At 40.8% G+C, this 22,125-nt stretch overlaps 1 protein-coding gene across 3 annotated transcripts in view; it reads left to right on the forward strand.

Moving 5' to 3' along the window:
- Positions 1-22,125, forward strand: part of MSRB3 (methionine sulfoxide reductase B3) — an 88,539-nt gene that overhangs the window by 41,814 nt on the left and 24,600 nt on the right. For all 3 annotated transcript variants that reach the window (XM_074572498.1, XM_074572489.1, XM_074572481.1), the window contains exon 5: positions 4,836-4,864. In XM_074572498.1, coding sequence (XP_074428599.1) covers positions 4,836-4,864 — 29 coding nt within the window. The remainder of the gene's footprint in view (positions 1-4,835; positions 4,865-22,125) is intronic.

Genomic DNA, 22,125 nt, shown 5'->3' on the forward strand with positions numbered 1-22,125 from the left:
CCCTCTCTGAGGAGAGACCCGAACAAGAGTTCAACTATATTATTAGATTATATGAGATAATATTATTGTAAATAATATATATATTAATGTATTATAACAGAGAATCCACATGAGGGTGGAAGAGAGATCGAGGCATTATGAAAGTCCAGCTCTGGGAAGTACCTATGAGGAGTTTCACCTTATTAGACACCACAGGGTCTGTCCCCTGGCCACAATGCAGCAGTAAGCTCAGCTTTGCTCCTTCTGCTGCCCGAGGAACTACTTGGTTCTTAATGCTCCGGGGCTTCTCAAATTCCCTGATGATGGGGGCCTCATAGATTCCTAGATTGTTACATCAGGTATTATTTTTTACATCGGAATACTTCTTCATTTTTCTTTCTGGAAGCTTGCCTTGTTATTTGGAGCTTGGGCGCATGAATAAGATCCATTTCCAGTTAACGGTTTGCATTTTCAGAAGAGAAGGGCTATGTCCATACCCTGTAAGTAAAATGGACAAACACCTCTTCTCTGGCCTTAAAGGCAAGTGACACGACATGGCTTATGTATATTAGTCTAAATTTGTCTCCTCTGCAACAGTGCCCTGGTTGATCGTACTTGTGAGGAATGGTCCCTGGCCTGGGCCTCCCCTGCACCTTGCCTAGGGCCTGTCTAGGAGAGCGATAGTTCACATGGGTATGATATGGGCCAACACAATATCCAGGGACATGTTCACAACTGGGCATTTCTGTCCTGGCCTTCTTTAGCTTGCTAGCAATGCTGATACTCCAACTTGGTATTTTCTGTACTATTGAGGGCAAACGTAAAGAGTGATTTTATTCTGCTCAGTCTCCTGGGTCAGACATTGGTTGGTGTGGATTGCATCAGGAGCCTGCTAGATCCTTGTCTTTTCTGCAAACTGCCTATGCCAGTATGGAATGAAGCTCTTTGAAAATGAGGATGTACAAAGCCGTACCTATCATGTTTAGAAATGCAACAGATCTTTATTCAATCAAAATCCTTTTCAGAGAGAGTAGTATTTTGAATGTCTGCCCCTACTGTTGTCGTGTTTAGCATCCTTGAAGCAAAATCTTGCCAAGGAACAACCTGGTATAAACTGCTTATGCAAGGTGTAAGAAAGCCAAGAGGAGTCAATGACTCCTTCAGCGTTAAAACGAAAGGATCAGAACTGCAGAGGTTTCACCAGGTCCTTTCTGAGAGAGCTGTGGGGCTTTCAAAGGCTGTTCCCAATGTTGAGCTTCAACAAAACCTGAATAAACCTGACAAAGACTTCATCAAGAAGGGTGAAAGAAAAAGGCAATTGTAACGCAACAGCAGAGGTTCTGCAGCAAGTCTTCTCCGTCCCCTCCTTGCCAAAAGCCCACTTCACTGGCAAAGAGCATATCTGTGCTAGCTTCAGCTGTAGCGTGTGTGGTCACGCTGTAGTGTGTGGCATTGAACAACTTCAGTCATACTTTGGGTAGTTGAAATTCACACTATAGGAGCACATGGTGATTACCATTACTCCAGTTCTCTCTCAGGACTTGGCAGTCTGAGCATCTGGTTCACGGGGCCTTTTAAAAGGAAGGGGTCGAAATCCTGTGCCTCTTTGCAGTACAGAAAAAGTGACCATCATATATTTTATTGTTTGTGTTTGATTTAATTATTTCTGGGATCTTTAAAACTATTGCGGCGCCTTGTCCTTAGCTAAACCTTTCCAGTAGCTCACTCCTTGCATATTGTGGGTTGGTAGTTGAGCTACCTGGCATTCGTATTTCCATGTGTTTGAGTCCTATCACAGTTGGAAATGGAAAGCACTTTATAAATATCCTCTTTCTCTCTTTATTCATATAGACTCCATTCCAAAGATACTTATGAATGATTCCCTCACTTTCAGAGTACTCCTATGGGTCAAAAGTAGAGAAAATATGCACAAAGCCGTTCTTTGTTTGCGTGGGGTTGCCCCCCGCCCCCCGCCTCCGCCTTGGTGTAATAAATGATAAAAGACAGTTTGTAAAGTTCTTGCCTGTCTCTGTAAGGTGCATCTTGTCTGGTAGGATGCTTAGGTTGGATACCAGAGTGTGTACAGTGATAACAAACAATGTACAGAGAAGTTTTTCTTTTTAGTTAATGTAGTTTTAAAAGTATAAAGGAGCTAGAGTGAATATTTTCGTGTGTAGCCTTTGGAACTTGCTTTCAGCATTTTATTTATTCTATTTATTGGCCATTTTTTAGTTGCATAATTTTAACACCTATGTGCAAGTAGTTTCTGATACCTTTGTCTAGTGTACTGTCAAGAAAAAGATGGAAATACTGGAAGATCTAGGGGGAAAGCGCTTGTTCCATTGAAATCACTGGAAGCTTAGTCAAGGTGACTGTGTTCTTGCAGAGTGCTTCCCTCTCATCTGCTAGTTGTTGCTTATTTGCAATGCCAAAGACATTTCATTATTTTCCTCCCTTTTTTCTGTGCCTTTCTAAGCTCTCTAGCAATTTCTATAATACTATGTCCTGAATTTTGCACTGTTTTCCCAAGGTGACATGGTGACCATAACGTAGGTGACCTTCCTCTTCTTGATGGCTCCTAGCGCTACCTCCCATGTTGTGTTTTCTCTCATAGCTATTCTACTGTTGCCAGACAAAGTTCTATTCATTTATCACCCGGTATCACTTTCCTGATTTGTGGTCCAGTAATTTATGACTGTTTGGAGCTTTGGTCTTCATTAGAGTGCCCAGTGACCCTTGTGACCCTCCTCCCCAAGTACACATTGTGGCCCACAGGCCAGTCTGTTGATGCTGCAAGTTGCAGCGCATACGTCCATGCCAAGCCACGCGGGCTGAGAACCAGGGTCTTTGACCAACTAATGCAAGTATCTAGAATTTAGGCAGCAAGTTGATTGTGCAAGATAAACAGACACTGAGGGTAAGATTCATACGTTGTCTCTGACTATGTAGGTGGTGAGGTGTTGCGGATACAGGGGTGAGCAAGAGAGAGCAGTCTAGACAGATACACTGCAGCTTGAGGAGAAAATTGTAAATAAAATACTGAGTAAGCGGCTTTACCTGGAACTCAGTGGAATTCCCCCCATTTACCAGCACGCACTTTTCGCAAGGTGGGGACTTTATCCTGCTGGGTGTAAATACCAACCGAAATACACTGCCAAACAGGAGCATGGGCTGGTGGCCCGGGCAGTTACTGGTGGTGGTATTCGTGAAGGCACATCAACAACATACTTGCTTTCTACAGTGCTTTTGGTGGTGCTGTGTAAGTACCAATTAGGAAGATAAGTTATGCTTTTTCCCTTCCATCTTTTCACCACCTGAGAGTTATATTTAAGACATAAAAGGTTGTGAGCACTGGGGGGAAGGTGCAGAATGAGCAGGAAGGGAGAAGGGAATTGCTCCCTTTCTGATGGCTTTAACTGTAACTAATAGTGGGCACCTGTTCATTTTTTAAATCATAATTGATTTGATATTTTTTCACTGTAGCATAGATCTTTGGCACAGGATTACAATGCCAATTATATAACATATATAGAGTACATGTAAAACACATCTACACATACCTGCACGTACAAGCTTATAAAATAAAAGAAGACAAATCTGCAATTAGTTCTTGAGCTTCACTCATTTATTTTTGAAAGAAGAAGGACTGTAACTTCCCAAAATACATCCCCTCCTTGATGATATGTAAAAGGATCCAACATTGTACTTCCTTCTTAGAGTTTCTGGGGAAATGCGTTTTGCTGCCAACGTAACATCCTTTAACAGGTCTCCTGCTGGCCAGACCTTGTGTCCTGCTGCGACAGCCATGACCATGTGTACAACTGATTGTTAGTGGGCAATATAAATCTGATTGGAACATGCCCGTTAATTAGTTTGAGAGCTCGATATAGACAATGCTGTCTTACAGCAGCTTGTGTAGATAGGCCTAGTCATAGGGTTAATTCTGCTTGACAGCACATCAGCAGCATCTTGAGAGTAATTACCCAACTTAAGTTTTCCCACAGTTGAATTGAGATCTTCAAAGGCTTCTACATTTACAAGTATTATTAACCTATATCTGAAACATGATGTTCCCACAAGGGCTAATTTTTTCTTCCTTTTATTAAATATACAGGTTATAGGGTTCATTTGCTAAGTGCTAAGTCCTTAGAAGAAAACACTACTTGTTAGAGAGAGAAAAATCTGCAGTGCACGACCAAAGCTAATGGTGCATAATGCACACATCATTGTCTTTTTGCAAAGACTTTAAAACAAGTTAAAATTTAGGTCTGGCTCCCTTCCTCTCTGCCTCTCTCCCACCCCCCGCTTTCCACTTTTAAGAAAATCAAACCACTTATTCCTATGTGCAGAGTGAGTAAATTGAAGACACACACAAACAAAACCCTCCTAGGATGTTGTACAATTAAGTACAGATCATTGGATACAATACATATGACATTAATGAAACGGTATCTGCTTCAAAAATAGATTGGAAACATTCATGAATAAATTAAATCCTCTTAATGACTTTTCAAAAATGAAAATGAATGAAAACAATATTTATTTCATAGGAACAACTGTGTGCCACAATTCACAGCATATAATTTAATCCTGTTTTAAATTTATATTCTATTTTCTGCATTCGTTTTGTCTTTTAAAATATCTTCTTTGTAGCTCTACATTGTAAAAAAACCCCAAAATATTAAGATAATAGTTATTATTTGGGTTCAAATGCCCTTGAATGCATTAAATATTAACGTACAGAGGTAGACAGACTTGTTAAAGACAATATTTGCCGGGTGGGATCAGTCTGACAAATGGCTTTTATGGCATAAAGCAGTTCTTGTAACTTACGTTCTTTTTATTTTCTTTTGCAGGTCAGAAACAAAGTTTGACTCCAATTCAGGTATGTTTAGATTTACAGTGTTTTGTTGAATGTACACTATTCAGGTTAATCTCAAAAGAGTAGTTTATCAGTTCAAGTTCAGTTCAGTTTTAAACAAACTGGGGTAGGTCAGTCTTAAAAAGGATCTTCATTTCTCACCCTCTGCAAACAGCATTATTGCTGTGTAACATTTGCTTTCATTCCTTTCATTAGTTCCTTTCTCTTTACATTTTCCCCAAAGATGATCAGGAAGATGTATCTTGCAACAGCCCTGTAACTGATCCAGAAAAATTATAGTACAAATAAATGATAATACAGACTAAAGCAAATGGAGGACTGAAGTGAAGTTTGAGAATGATCACTGTTTTAAAGGAGAATGTTTTTCTTCCTGGTGGACAAAGACATTTCATGGGAATTTGAAGTCAGTGCAGCCTATCTGTCAGGAAACAGATGATTTGTCATCAAATTTTCGTGACAGATGCATGTACACAACGCATGCCAGACCAGTCTGTAGAGCTCGCTTTAGGAGGTTTACCAAAAGGCAGTCTCTCTCAAGTTGTCTTTTTAAAGAATTTTAATGTGTTGTAGGGATTGGGAGGGAAGTGAAGGTCAGTCTAACAGGTTAATGTGTATCTAACAAGACAAAAAACACAGGGCAGCAAACAGGGGAACAGCTGGGGAAAAAACAGAGATCCTAACACCAGACTGTTATTTACTCAGTTAACTATTCCTGGGTGTTTCTTAAAGTTAAGCAATAGTAAATTAAGAATAGGCTGTTGTCCTGAAACTAGCTGAAATGTCCATTGCCTGAAAAAGTAATTCAAAATACATTTTTTGTTCAGATTAAAAACGCCGTTTTAAGCAGAAAACCTGATATTACTATGGCAATTTTATATCTAGGCCAATGTTATCTTCTATATGATTTGCTTAATGCAGTGATTATAATTGCTTACAATGATATGAATTTTACAATATATATTAATCAGAGTACTTATGAAAGAGCATGTTTCCTTTTATCCCAGTTACAACATGATTTGGGTTTGAAATGTGAGGTATTACGTTGCTTTTTCTTTCCACATTAGATTTTATCTTTGGAACTATATGGGAGTGAAATCTACAGCAGGAAGCATTTATATAGCCAATTCCTACATCTTGTATACTTGAGTCATCTTGCTTCTATTATGATTTTAGTCTGTGAGTTTGAGGTTACTTGCTTTAAATATTGCTTGAATGAACTCTGTGCTGAGATTGCTTCTTGGATCTTGACAAAACAGTTTCACATGGAGGGATAGCTTCACACATTGTCTGCTATCAGCCCCTTTCTTTTAGTAAAGTCACCAAAACTATGGTGTGGAGCAGAAAGTCAAATGTCTCATTTTTCAGTTGAGGGGAAAATGTTCTCTGCAGAACTTCAATTTGTTTGGTGGATTAAGCTACAAACAGTTTTTGACTTTCTCTTTTGACACAGCTGTCCTGTTAGGTGCATTATTCTGCGTGCCGCTCCCCTTGACAGTGAAGGCAGGGGTATGGTATTTCCTAGAGAGCACAGAGTATCCATAAAGTTTGGCACCATCGCAGCTATGGCAAATGCCTGTTCAGTAGATGTCACCAGGCCTCTGTGATGGGACTCTGTAGGGTGAGCATGAGCTCTTAAATGTCTCCTCTTCATCTGTGCAGGACGCACAGGCTTGGCTTTTCTTGAGCTTGGGTTCGTGTTCTGGGCAGAGTTTGTCTCTTATCTTTCACACAGGGGTGTTGGAAAGCCCAGCTGCCCAAAGACCAGAGGACTAGAGTTGCTCTCCCTGCCCTGCTCTTCCGAAGGCACTCCTCAGGCACAATTCTTACACAGTCAGAACTCTGGCCTTACAAAGGCCTGATGCAGTTCTCTCTCCCCAAGAGCACAGAGCACACAGAAGTTGCAAAAGGATTTGGAAGTAAAGACAGTTTATAGGAGACCACACAAGAAATGCAGAAATGTAAATGAGCAGTAAAAGACACAAGATCTTCTGCGTCTTCACTTGTTTTGCTGCACCTAAATATTCTCTGGATGCACACCAGAGTTCTCTGCAATAAGTGATTAACGTTAATTTGCTGAGTGTCAGCATCAGCAGGTACCATGAACGTCAAAGTACTTCGTATACCATCAGGGATACAGTATGGGAATGTCTGGGGTTGAGGAATTTCTTAGATTTATTCCTCCTTTTTCTGCAGAGCCTGACTTTAATCTAATGCTTGTGATTGCTTTCCCCTAAATCCCTGGGGAAGTCTTTGGTTGGAATAGTTTCAGGCTTTCCTGTTGTGGGATCCTGGCCACCACCAAGGTGTTGAATGTTCCTCACCTGGTGATCCATTCTGGATCGCTGGTGTGTGTGGCTGGCCAGGCCAGCCTGGGCTCCTAGTCGCATTTTATTCTTTGCCCCAAATGCTGTACTTGGAACTGAGAATTACCGAGGTTTAACTGTCTTATCAGTGCTGCCTCTTTCAGCACAGGTTTCAGGTAACAACCAAGGACAGATGTTAAAAGATAGTAGAAAAAAACAGATTAAGCACACAATTAAAATGGCATTTTAAGAAAAAAGAAATCACAGAAACTCTGTAACCTCAAAGTGCATTTCATGGCCAGCAACACCAAGGCCGAAAAAAACCCCTTATCTTTATGAAAAGTACAGCTTATAGGGACAGTACTCAGTTCTTTCACCAAGAAGCTTTCCTTGATAGTCAGATAGTGCAAACACTTGGAGTTTATCTTTTGTTCCCAGCAGAGAAGTGGAGATACTGAGATCGAGTCAACACGTATCACCCAAAATAAAACATCGCTCTTTTTGTTTCCCCACCTAAGAGTTCGCCACCCCTTTCCAAAACCAGACAATAAGCCCAGACCTCCTGCTGCCTCTGAGTGAACAGAAGGGTGTAGGCAGGGAGTGGAAGGATGCGTTGGTGATGGGAGAGGCATCCTCGTAAAAAAAAAAAAAAAAAAAATCTTTCTCTGGTATGGGGTGTGTGTGTGCAGTGCCCTATGTAGCACCGTGTTCTGCAGGCCTTTGAAGTGTGTAAATGTAGTGTTGGTTTTAAAAGGGCTGCTGCCATTTGAAACCCATGACTCTATATTTATGCAACCTTGAGTTCCTTGGAGACACCTTAAGGTATTTTCATATCGCTCATTTCGTTTTGAATTCCCCAGACTGTGATTCCTGAGTAAACCAATGATCCTGCAAACTGGAACAAACACGCTTTGTTCTCATTTATCTCATGTTACTCAAAACAGTTCAAGTGCTAAACGTGAGAATGAGGTAATTTTATTCTAGAATGAATATTTTCTTCCAGGGAACTGTTCTACAACCTGTCGCGTGCTCTAAATTAACCCTAATGTTAATTCCAGTTAACTTGCAAGTCTAGATGTGCCCTTTTTAAGCATTTATCAATGCTTATTGTACTTGTATTTCCTAGAAATATGTGTGAAGTATGGAAGAATTAAAAAAAGTCTTTCTGAAGCAAGTACAAAGTCTGGAATACAGCTTTAAAAGTGCCCAGTAGGCTCACTGTAACTGTAACCCTGGAAATGTTGTTCAACACTGAAATATTAGGCAAACATTGTCAAAAGAAGATTAATTTGAACTTGAGCATTAACTTAAAAGAAGGCTGTAAAATTCCTATAGTGATGATCGGGATTTATCATATAAATAGCTATAACATCTGTAGGGGACACACATTCTTCATATCATGACTAACAGTTCCATCTGAGAAACCTCTTTTTCTCTGCTGATTCTTTTTAAGTCTATAGCTGGCAGAATTTCTGTCTCAGAGACCATGGGGTTAGCTTCATGCTGTTAGAAGATCTTATGAAATGAAACAATTTTGCTTTCCTGTCATAATATGATGAATTTCACTGGTACTGAAAATAGATTTTTTTTTTTTTTCTAAAAAAGTACTTGAAAGTGAAAAAGATTGTAGGAAAAATAGTTTTTTTTCTCAAAATTCGTTGGGGAACAAAGTAAACCACAAAAACCACAGCAGAAACAATTTTGTTTTAATTATTAGCATTTTGGTAGCATCTAAAATGCTTGTTGTGCTATGTGCTTGGTTAGAAAATTTTAGAATTTAAGAATGCAAGAAATATTTTTTTAATTTGGAGAAAAATAGATCTCCATGATGCTGTTCCACAACAGGAAGAATTCGTAGGTCTCAAAAGCTGTCGCTGAACACTGTTAATCCCACTTTAGTAATAGAAAAATAAGCATAGAAAATGCAAACAACTGTCTCAGCATGCCCACTGGTCACCAGGGAAGGGTAATGGTGAGTTTCCTACTGCCTACTGGGAGGGCTGGAGTTTTCCTGGGGCATGTCCTGTAATATTTGGTGTATCCTGCATGCCACTGTGGAGGTGAGCCATGTGAGATTCAAGTGATAGTGTTGGCAGTGAAATAGTGAAGGGGAGAAATTTGAGTTTTGTTATGTGTTAAAAAGAAAGCACAAATCCCCGGACAATACATGTGGCCTCCAGTGGAGTTTCTTTTATATATATGTCACTCAGAGGGTGGAATGGAGGAAGTCAGAGAGTGCAGGATGCAATAAAGTGACAGTCATGGAAGCACTGTGCTGTAGAAACACATCTGTGCACTGGCAGGAGAGAGAGGCGTGCCCAAGGGCGCACTGTGCCTTCAGCTGTGTTCTTCATCATTCACTGTGCCAGCTTCCCACTCCTCTCAAAAAGAGAGATGCATCTCCAAAACTCATTCTTCTGTCTCCCTGCTTGATCGCACTGTGCATCTATACAGATGAAACTAAATGTAGAGATTGTCTGTGTGATTTTTATATCACTGTTTGCGTCAATACTTTGGAAACATTCCAATTAGTGTCAGGAATTAAGCTATAATAGCTGCCTGTGCAGCTAGAGGCTGTCCTGAGGGACAGCTTCACACCAGCTTTTGTTGGATCCCTTCCGCCCCAGCAGTCAAATACAAAGCAAGTCAAGGAGCCCCCGACAGTTCCTGGAATTTCCTTCACCTGCCTTGTCTGGACTCATAGTGGCAGCCAGTGACTTCGCAGGTCGTCTCTCCTCCTGCACATCACTTTTTCCAGCAGGATGAGTGCTTCCCCATGTCTTCAGCACTGCACAATGCTGGCACCCCTCTATCCCCATCAAAGTTCCCATCCTTTCTCACCTCTTGTATTTACTGCTGTCGTTCCCTCGATGCGGCCCCTACAATGTACTAACTTGCCAGGCTACATGATTCAGCACAGGTGCTAGGGAACAGTCAAGGAAAATTGTAAGGTTGGGGGTGGTCAGATGTTTTCCTCTCATAAATTCCTCTTGGCTACACTTCCAGATGTTCAGCAATAGACTTTCCAAACTCTCGCTATCAGCCTTGATTTCCCCTAGCCTGTCATCAGTCCCATTGGATGAAAGTCATCAGTATTAAGAGCACTAGGAACTCTTTGGCCAAGTAAGAAAGAAATGAAAAACAAAAGGCATCTTGTAAGTGAGCATCTCTCACTGACACTTGTTAATAGGGAAACCCAAAGGAAACTTAACTTGCCTGAAACCTTAGGTCCCTGAAGCAGCAGGGCAGTTAGTAATGTTACCCATCAATTGATTGGATCATAGATCTAAGTACAGATTAATAAATCAATTCCTAAATTTTATTGGTGTCAGCTTCTTCACCCAAGTTTTGATAGAGTGGTTCTTAATTTCTTTTTATCCAGGCTGAGTAGTTTCAGAAACAGGGAAGAGAAGAGACATTTAGTGTTAATAACAAAATCCTATTGACAAGTTCACAGTCACCCTACAACCAGAGTATTTGATTAAAAAACATAACAAAAAAATACTTGCAGAGTCTGTAACAGGGAAAAGTAGCAACATGAACTGAGATACCAAAGAATAGGGATGCTTCACAGCTTTCTGGGTGAGACAAATGACCTCTCCAGAGTCTCTTCCAACTATGAGGAATTAATTCCTTCTTTGTGGCCGCCACCAGCACATGGATTCTTGAAAGGGTGCGTGAGCTGGCACAGAGAAACAGTGGGAGACAGCAACTACATAAACAGAACAGCAGCTCAGATTATCTTACTTGTTACTTGTCAGTGCTATTTTGTTCTTGGCATTAACAACTCCACAAGCAGATAATTAGGGATGCAATGGCTGGAGAGCATCGTCTGTTATATTTGTTCAGCAGTAAAACGAGCCTTTAGATCCAGATGCAAGCTGAACCATCTGTTGACTGGTTTTGGGGCCAAACTACAACTTGATTTGGAATATAGATGGCTGGCACATCTCACTGGTACACCCCTGTGAACTATATGTTTGTAGCAGCACTGATCTGCAGCACTGATCACCACCCTGCTCTTATATCTCTTGTAAAAGATGGCAAAGTTGGTCAAATTATTTCAACATATACAACAATGTTTTATTTCTGGAGGGCTGATTAAAAATGTTGTAAGTGTGCAGGCAAGTTTACTCATCTAGTATTTTTAAAGAAGGCAGTCAGCTGCCCGAGGACTCCAAATGTATAACTTTTCAAATTCTAATACTGGCTTTGCAGTTGCAGATGTCTTTTCCTCCCACTTTCTCTGTTCATCTTATTTGTATCTGAGCTGGGCTATTCCTTCCTATCACTAGCATGATTCTTCTTAGTTGTGAAAGTATTTTAATAGGAAGCCATGAATATGATCCATGAATCTACCAATGGAGGCCAACAGCCTTGATGGGACTCGCAACAGCCTTAAATCTTTCTGTGTGAATAGTTTGTGTAATTTCTATTTTGCGAGGGGTTTTTTTGGGTACTATAATCCTCCCTCCAAAAAATCCTGTTCGTGTTCTCATTACTAGGGCAGCTACTTAAAGATGCTCTGCCCTTGTAAGCTCGCACACATGCTTACTGTGCCGCTCCTGCACCAAGCACTGCCCGTCAGCATGTGGTAAGAACTGTGTGTAAAAGCGCCTTCCTTGTGGAGCCAGGAATATAATATCAACAAAGACAAATACAATTTTCTATTTTTGTCTTGCATATATTTTAATAATCATTGCTGCTTCTTTCTTGCCTTGCTCTGAAGATCTGGCCGCGAAGGATTTTGCAATGTGTTTAAGTTGGTCCTGTAATGAAAATATTTAGATTTAGGTTTTCCATTTTATTATCATTAACGTAAGCAAATTCATCAGGTTTATTTAGGAGAAATTTTTTACCCTTCTTTCTAAGTACTAAAGACAATCTTTTCTATTTTTTATTTATTTGCAAATAGCTAAAAAAGGCTGCCTTTAAGAAACACTTTGGCAAGAGTAGTCTGAGAAGATATGAATAATATATAAATCATGATTTTATTACATGGAATTGGAAACTGTGGTACTCAGTTGAATTATAAACTATAAAGTAGATGATTGGTTGAGGATTTTTTATTCATCATTAAGTATAGCTGCTTCCGATAGGTTTGGTCTATTGGGGAGTTAGCCTATTGTTAGTCAGCAAATTGCTCTTTCATGTTAGCAACATTCAGCAGCATAACATCTTTACTGTCCTGGAGGGCTGGATTTCTTAAATACAAAAACGTTGTGATTCTTGCTTAGAGCTGGTAATCATTGTGCAGTTTTTTACTGAGTAAGGCTACCTAATTACTTTTCAAGAGCTACTTGCATTGCAGTTTTGTTCACTGGACGAAGTAGATTTTTGGTGATACTCTTGAATTATCCTACACTTACAAACTTCATAAAGAGTTTTCTGTTCCTTTTAAATGAAAATTCATTCAGTCAAATGAACCCTGTTACAGACTAACTGTGATAATTAACTTTGCCATCATCCCATTTAATTAGCCAAAAATGGAGCATGTGCAAGAGAAGCCACAAGAATGGACAAGCAGGGAGGTTTCTGGTCACAGCTGTGGCTCATTGAGACGGTTATATAGCTCAAATGCAACTTACCCACACCACGTACAGCTCAAGTCAGTTGTATTGTTTCATTGCTTTATTAGTGCTCTATTCATTTAAACCATTAAATGGGGGGGGGTGGAAAATTGCCTGTCTGCTTTGTAATTTGGAAGCTGAACTATAATTCATTTGTAAGTGGAGTGTTACGGCATTGTGCATCAGGTACATACTTCTGCAGAGGTCTGGAAGAATGGCAACACGGGGCACTGTTTAGCTCACTGCGTGGTGCCAGGAAACAAGAATTCTGTAGCATACAAGAATATTCCACATCTCTACTATCGTCTAGTGCAGAAGGTATCGTCATCCATCTGGGTGTATATAGGTAGCTGGGATGTGCAGGGTTGGACATAATTTGGGTGGCTGCTTCATATTTTTAATGTTGCATGGGCATCTGCTGATTCTGTACCCTGTTCCAGCGTGTCTGACAGCTCTGTGACCTTGGACAAAGTACTTTTTCCCTATGCCTTTTTTCCTCCTGCCCATTGTCTGTCTAGTTTGTTTACATTGTGAGGCTTTTCAGGGAAAGAGCTGTCTCTTGCTATTGAGCATGTCCAAGACCTAGTGCAGTGGAAACACTTTCCCAGTTGAGATCACCTCTTGGGTCCACCATAAATCAAATCATGGGTGGCCTTTACAAAGTGTCTCCTTTTAGACTGAGCAAATGAAGTTCTGTTAGAAAGAGTCTCTGTAAAGCAACGTAAAAGGCAGCATGGTAAATGTATTCAACTGAATTAGAGTTTTTCACCCTGCCTACACAGTTACCCATACCACAAAATTTGTGTCAAGGGGCTCTCGGTTCTGTGCAGGAGAAATACAATTCATGCAAATAGTCTTTCCAGGTCCAGAATCTCTCACATAATTGAACTGTGTGATTCCTGCAGCAGAATGCATGACTGTAGCTATAGATAAGGGCCTGAATTTGTTTGTTAAAGTCTAATATGTAATAATAATGGAGTTTAAATGACATGTAAATATGAGCTGACAGCTTAGGCATAAAGGACAGAAAATACTTATAGAATATAAAACTTCCAAAAGCTCTTGAAGACTAATATTCCTATTAGTGATATGGGTCTAAGAAGGCAGGTTTTTACGTATTTATCATAGCGTCATTCACCTATTATTAATTTCCAAAAAATACCCACTTGTATTTGCAAATGTGAATGATACTTAACACAGTGGGGCCTAGAGGATGTTAAATGTTCTGGTCAATGCCAGTCATGAAATCAGCTTGAAAGTTGCAGGATTCTGAGCAGTGTGATCTCTTCTGTGGGCCGTGAGAACTGAACTCCACGCTTGTGGATCACTTCTATGGTGTTGTCCATTATGATGGAAATAATACTGATTTTGAAGGGAAAAAGAGGTGAAATCATAAAGACAGTGCCCTGTGAATACTGAAGAGATCCTAATAGGATGTTTGTTAATATATACTGGTTTTGGTACAATCTGCTGCACTTTGAAGACAAATTGTTTTTCCCTCCTGAAAAAGTAGTCTCTCTTTAAGCTTTAGGTCCCTCCCAATATGCCTGAATTTACTCTGAATCAGTAAATTCCTTGTTTATTCTAGTTGAGTCTCCACTGCAGGAGACCACTCCACCCTTCAGGAAAGTTCACAAAAAGATCTTAAGTACTTCCATTCCCTTTTCATTCATTCCCACTCACCTGAAAATTCCTCTTGCTCTCTTTTCTGGTGACTAAGAAAAATTGTCATCTTTTATTTGGCTGGAGGCCGAAGAGCTGAGGAGGTTGGGGCCCTTTCTTCATGTAGGCATTGGCTAAGGCTGTGCTGGGAAATCAAACGCTGACTCATTAGTTCCCAGACCCTTCTTTGGGTGGACCACTGCATCGATTGCCCTATGAAAAGGCTTCCCTTGTTCCTCATAGCACTTTTTATTCTGCCTCTTTGAAAACAGACAAGGTCAAAGGAGAAGAGAGCAGAGTGCAAGGTGGCATCTGTGAGATACTAAAATCCAGTTCCTACTTGGTTTCTTGTGGAGAAGGGAGGTTCTCCTGTTCGTATGATGCCATACTGCATCACAGGAAGATGATGAAAAATGTAGCTCCTCAGCTGAGGAGCGTTCCCACTTTTTCATCCACAGAGCCTATCAGCTGTTCCATGTTGGCTTTCCAGTTTCACAGTAAAACCAAATCATATCAAATCAAAACCAAAACCAAATCAAATCAAACCTAACCTCCCTGGTTTTTGGCTGAGGGAGAACTGCTTACGATGCTTTCCTTCAGCCTCCCTGGCTCTCCCTTCCCACTCTGGGAGGAGTTCACAGCTTCAATAAGGACAGTGACAACTTAAGACAGCAATGGCATCATTTCAGTTGTGACAATGTGGAGGTGCTTGGCACTGCTGTGACCTGAACTAGAGCTGTGTAAAACTACTGGGACAAGCACCACACTGCCAGCCTCATCAGCCTCTGGGACAGAGGAGGGGGCAGGACCGTGGCATTCAGCGAGTGCCCCACCTCAGCCGCCATACACTACGTGTCGGATGGCTCCTTTGACTTCAATGGCTTATCTATGGGACAGTCTGCAGCCGAACAGCAGGCAAAGAGGACTACTGAGGTGTTTTTTGCCTGTGTGCCTTGAATTTAACAGGGCAGGATGATGATGGTCAATGTGTCCACTCTTTTTCTCATTATTTTCTCACTCCTATAAAGTGCATTTTTCTGTTTTGGTTTTAGGCAATGTCTCATTAAGCACAGTATCTTTTATGGCTGAGTGCATGTTGTTCAAAATTGCACATCTTCTGTTTTGGTTAGCATGGTTTACAGGGTTACGAATTTGAATAAGAAAGAGGCGCGAGCTGTTTTTGTTTCTTCCCTCTGCATTTGTCAAGGAGAAAAAAAACCCTTAATATCTTTTCTGTACAAGATTATGAGAATGATTCCATACAGTATTAGTTGAAACGGGAGGAAATCTGTTATTTGGAAAAAATTACCTGTTTCATGTCATTAGACTGTACGAACTAGCCAAGTGATAATTATTAATGACAGAAGATTCAATAAAGATTAAAACATTTCATGTTTTCCTTACATTGATGTAGTGCTGCAAATTTATGACCAGTAAGAAACCATATGAAGGATCTGATCTGTCAGCTTTTACAATTTCACATTTTAGTCTCTTATCAAAACTGATTTCAGGTTTTGTAGTACTAAAGTAAAGGGAAAAATGCAAGCTGCTTTTAATCAAACTGGAATGTTCAATGATCACCATCAAAATCTTTACAGTGTTGATCTGAGTATGAAGCAAAGAACATTAACTTGTCTTTTGTTGACTTAATTTAGTGGCAACCACAGCCTTTAAGATGTAATGGTAGACAAGTTTGTGTCATACCACTGCGACTGCCACTGTACATGTGAACACCCATCTGCTTAGGATTAAGTCCTAAGTCAAAACACCAATGAGGTCTAATGCTGCCAGTTTAAGTCGGACACGATTTGCACTGAGTTTTATGCGGACAGCACGATCAGGTCTTAAGCCACACAACACTGAATTAAGTTACAAGGGCTGAAAGTATTTCTGCAAGGAAAGAATTGCATCCCTGTGTGATCTGATCAGGAGTCTTAGCAACCTTGTTTTCCATTGGGGCTGAATTACCTTTTTCTGATGTTTGTTTTGTCATGCCTGCCTGTTGTTCTTTACAGAGTAAGTGGTCCCAGCCTTTTCATCAGTTATGGTCCAGGTGTCTTAGTTCTGTATGCCCTTCTGCAAACACCATGCCTATGAAGATCCACATTCTCAGTGTTTAGTTGTTCTGAAGAAACCCTGGAGCATCTAATTTAGCACTAGTCTTTGCTCTTCTTTACTAGCTATAGCAACAGAGGTGCTTTGATTATTTGCACAATATCCTTTTCAGGTTATTTCTGTGTCTAGCTTTCACACAATCCCTGTATGTCTGCGGAGAAATGGTAGCATTTCATTTGGAAGGATATTTTATACCGGCTATTACCATATCAGGGGTGGGGGACCATCTTATCTAACTGTAACTATCTACCTTAACATAGCCCTCTGAGCCTCATCCAGAGTCAGCTGGAAGAAATAAACATCCTCAGAGGGGTTCATCCCTTCTGCTGGAGAAGTCTGTCTGGGGGTGCACTGAAAAACCAGTGCCCATCAACTTTAGAGTTAGGCATGTAACTTTGATGGGGATGAGTGGGTGTGATCCCCAGGTCACTTTCCACAGCTGCTGCTGTGGAGGCGTAGTGGAAAAAATTCGTAAATTTAAGAGGAGAGCTACACAATTACTCTCAAGTTTTTCTGCTAGGTGTCAGTAAAGCACCTGTACACACAGCTTGGGTGCAGCATATTTATGGGAAGGACAAGTTTACCTGTTTCTCCTTGTGTGCATTATTTCCCTTTCCTTTTCTTAACTTTCTTCAAAAAACACAAATCTGCTTATGTGTCTCCAGTTATTGCCACTCCAGAGAATTGCAGCAATTTTCATTTCTTTCTCTTGAATTATGAGTAAGAATTGTCAGATGTGAAAAAGCTGACAAAACGCGTTTCTTAAATAGATCATTCACCACTGTTCATCCATTCATGGGCAGGAAGAGAAGTATGTAACTGAAAGAGAGATGGCCCAAGGCTAATAAGAGTGAATCAAAAATGTTGTAAACGTATTAAATTTAGCTTCAGACAGGGCTCAAATATTTAGCTGGTCTTTAGCATGTTTCAGAAAGCATGTGAAATTTTCAAAAAGCTTAGTAGGCAGAAATTTTGCTGAATTTATGGGGCTATTCTTGAGCTTTTAGGAAGTCAAAGTCTTTTTTAAAGTCTTTTTTAAAGACTTTTTTAACAAAGTCCGTGTTAACCATTTTAACCAAGTTAAGGACACCTGACACAATAAATGCAGATGCGAAAACTGAAAGGTGTATTTTTAAAACATTAAAACTCAGAAACAGAAGTGTTCTGTTTCTGCCTCGTACTTTTCAAGGAGGTGGTCATGAGAACAGAATTCCCCTGTTTATATTCTCATTAAAAATGTGCTTACCCATAAGATTTATGGTTTTTGAAAGTGCTCATATACTCACTTCCATACTATTATCTCCTCTTGAGTCAGTGATTTTTTTCCCTGCTACCACTCTATATTTAAGGCATTTAAAAGGAGTCCTAGGAATATGGATTTGCAGAGGAGTCGGATTTGGAACATCAATTGTCAGTGCCAATAGAATATCTGGAAACTGATTAAGACATGTTTAGGTTGAAGAGTGATGGAAAAAATCTGCATGTGAATAAAAAATCTGCTGCATAAAATACTGTGTTGAGGTTAGTAGGGCTCTGGAAACAAGTTTAAAAGCCAAGAGGGGAAGATATAGCATTTCACTGAAATTTGACACCTCCTTGCTTTCAAGGATAGTAAGAAATCCCTGATTAAATGAGTACTGTCGGAGTTGGATTTTAGGTCATGAGTTAGTATTAGTGTTAGACTGTGTGGCAAACTGCAGTTACATTGACCATTAACTGGCGTTGCTGGAGAAGAGAATTATAGGAGCTCTCTTTTTAAATTGTTCTATTTTCTTTACTATCTGCATGTCTGAGACTCTTCCCATGCCCCACAGGGATGGCAGATCTTGGGCATACCTGTATCTGTGTCGTTGTGGCAGTATAATTAAACAGGGCTGCATTTTACTGTTGAAGAACAGCATGATGTTGAAACTTATGCCAGCAGCTGCTTTCACTCCTCTGGTTCCAGGCATCACAGTATAGTCCATATAAAAAGTAGGTCCCTCTCCTAAAAAAAACCCACAGAAATGTACATAGCAGAACTCTAATCTTGACTCCCTTGCTCTAGTGTCTGTAAAAGTAATTTCTTCAATAATACATTAACATAAGTTTTCATGTTCCCTTTTGCCTTCTCACACAAGGAAGGTCTATGCCCAAAGGACCTATTCCTGGCCAGGACTTGTAGCACACCAGTGAGACTCCCCAGGGGGATGTGTCCCCTCCTGGGCTCCTGTTTCTGTGAGGAGGGAGTGAGTACCTGACCACCTCCCCACCTCCTGTGAAGACTATCATAGAATCATAGATGTGTTGGGTTGGAAGGGACCTTTAAACGCCATCTAGTCCAACCCCCCAGCAGTAAGCAGGGAAATCTTCAACTAGATCAGGTTGCTCAGAGCCTCATCAAGCCTGGCCTTGAATGTCTCCAGGGATGGGCCCTCCACCACCTCGCTGGGCAACCTGTTTCAGTGTCTCATGTAAAGTGTCTCTTTACAACACTCATTGTAAAGAACTTCTTCCTAATGTCTAATCTAAACCTGCCCTGCTCTATTTTAAAACCATTGCCCCTCGTCCTATCGCTACATGCCCTTGCAAACAGCCCCTCCACTACTTTGTCCCTTTGGCACATCAACTGTACCACTCACCTTAGTGTCGTCAGCAAACTTGCTGAGGGTGCACTTGATCCCACTGTCTGTATAATTGATGAAGATGTTGAACAGCACTGGTCCCAGTACGGATCCCTGAGGGACACCACTTGTCACCCCTCTCCATCTGGACATTGAGCCATTGACCACCACCCTCTGGATGTGACCATCCAGCCAGTTCCTTATCAACCAAACAGTCCAGCCATCAAATCTGTATCTCTCCAACTTAGAAGGATGTTTTGGGGGACCGTGTCAAAGGCCTTGCAGAAGTCCAGACGGATGATATCCGTAGCTCTCCCCTTGTCCACTGATGCAGTCACTCCGTTGTAGAAAGCCACCAGGTTGGTCAGGCAGGACTTGTGCCTGGTGAAGCCATGCTGGCTGTCTCGAATCACCTCCCTGTCTTCCCTGTGCCTTAGCATAGCTTCTAGTAGGATCTGTTCCATGATCTTCCCAGGCACAGAGGTGAGGCTGACAGGGTGGTAGTTCCCAGGGTCCTCCTTTCTACCCTTTTTAAAAATGGGTGTGATGTTTCCTTTTTTCCAGTCGCCAGGGACTTCACCCGACTGCCATGACTTTTCAAATATCATGGAGAGTGGCTTGGCAACTACATCAGCCAATTCCCTCAGGACTTTGGGGTGCATCTCATCAGGTCCTATAGACTTGTGTATATTAAGGTTCCTCAGGTGGTCGCAAACCTTGTCTTCACTTACAGTGGGAGAAACTTTGTCCCCCAGGTCCCCGTCTTGCGGTCCTATGCATAAGTCTAAGTTTGAGACCCATGTCATCATTCACTTAGGGTGCCTGCTAGTATGGCACCCAGAATGGCAAGGCTACTTGACTGCATCTGGGTGGGAGTGAGGACATAGACTTTCATCTAAATTCCCTTGGCCTTAAAATGATCTCATCTTCCTTCATCAGATCAAGAAAAGGGTGGACCATACGGAGACTCTGTCCATCCCTCCCCACACTTCTTCCCACAGCAAAGGGGGTTATTGGGAAACTTCAGAAGCTGAAACTCATGAGATTTCCACTGGCACTTTGCCTCTGAGAATGTTTTTACTTATCCACAAATGATTGAGCTTTAATGAGTTTCTCATAATTTGTTCAAGCAGTAACAGTATGTTTCTTTCGTTCCTCTGCCAATGGCTCTTGCATATTTTTTGAAATTTTCATAAACTGTATTGGCCAGTGCCAGGCTTAAACCTCGCACAGATGCGGATGGACAATAACATTAAAATGTCTAAGTAATCAAATTTATTATAGCCTGCACTTCTGCTTTAGCATTTGGATGGGAGTGTGTTACTTCATCTTTACAAATATAAAGGTGGTCTGTTAAAGAAGCTGAAAGAATAAGGCAGAGCGTTCTTCACATTCATAAAGATTAATAAATGAGGAGCATTCAGTGTCATCTTCGGTGCAATGTAAAGAATAATATTACCTAAGTTATGCAGACGTTCTACCTTTAATTCAGGCTGTATTTACAGAAACTTCCCGCCCGTATCTCATTAGTTCAACGTTATCATTTATTTGTGCAAGTCTGTTTTAAAACTAATGAATGATGGGGAATTAGAGAGCCACAGCAGTGATAGAAGGTATTTAAAAAACATTCAAAGCAAGAGTGAAGAATGCTACGCTCTCAGGAAACGAACTGATACTTACTGAAATCCATGCAAATATTTAAATGATCTAATGTAGATCAGTGAAGAAGAAAATAAGAAAAACAGTCTTATGCAATGGGCATAGGAAGGTAGATTGTTAAACACAGGGATAGCAGAAAGATACGCTAGTACAGAGCTGCAAATAAAATTATTGCTCACCCAGCTTACATGTTTGGATGGATGCATAGCCTTTGCCATACATTCTTACTGTAGAAAGAGGTAAAATGTTCAAATAGAGGAGGCTAAAGTTAGTCCCAGAGGCTGGGGTAGCCACAGCTAGAACTGTGAGAACAACAGGATTTTTTATTTGGGGACCAAACCCGTACATGGAAACAAGGCTGGGGACTTGTGTGTCTTGGAGAGTTTGCTTTAAGTTGGCAAGCAGAAATAAAAGCTTTTGGTTTATTTTCAATGTATTAAAGTGGGATGGGGTTCAAAATCCTCAGATATTTTAACATAAATTGATATTGGAAAGGAAACATTTCAAACAAAGGCTTGCCTTCAAAATGAAGAGTGGAAACCAGTTGAACTATTTGAATTTTGTCCAAATTCTCCAATTTTTCCAGCCAAAATTTCTTACAAAGTTTGAGAAATTTTTGGAAACTTTTCTAAACTTTTCTAGAGACTGCAGTTTAAGGCAATTTTATTTTTTAGAAAGAAATTAAAACCAAATTCCCAAACCTGACATCAGCTCAAAACTCAGGCCCCATTTAACTGGATGCTTAATTACTGGCACCCACAGGTTGGTTTCCTAGATTGCACAGTCAGCCGTCTGTGACAGCCTTTCTTTTCGGTGCTGCCCTGGTACAAAGCAGCGGAATCCCCTCTGTGACCCCCGGGGAATGCCAACAAAGGATGATCGCTTTGTTTCAGGTCTTTCTAGAAAACGGCTCGTAGTTTTGCAAGTACTTTAGACTTAACATTTCTCAGGGGGTAGTTTAAAAAATGTGTTATTTGGAGTAACTGTGAAACAAATATTATACCTGCTGATAGCAGTGCTGGACACAGAAGTATAGAGGTTGAAGACTGAAAGTTTTGCTACTGAGACTGCTTTGAATACAAGAGAGTAGGAATTCTTCCTCCTCCCCACTCTCCCCCCTGCCCCCCCTCAAAAATACACCAAATCAATGGGATGGTGCCTTGTGCAAATGAAACACCATCATGTTTCATGTCAAAATGTACAACCGTTTTAATCTGGCTGAAGGTGAGGCTCTGAAGCTGATGTCAGATATGGCCTCTACTGAAAATCTGCAGGTCATTAAGCCGCCTGCAGGGGAGGGAAGTACGTTTTTAAGGTCCATTTTGGAATGTGAGTCAGAGGTCCTTGGGTCT

This window comes from Larus michahellis, chromosome 1 (genome assembly GCF_964199755.1).
Source record: "Larus michahellis chromosome 1, bLarMic1.1, whole genome shotgun sequence".
Lineage (NCBI taxonomy): Eukaryota > Metazoa > Chordata > Aves > Charadriiformes > Laridae > Larus > Larus michahellis.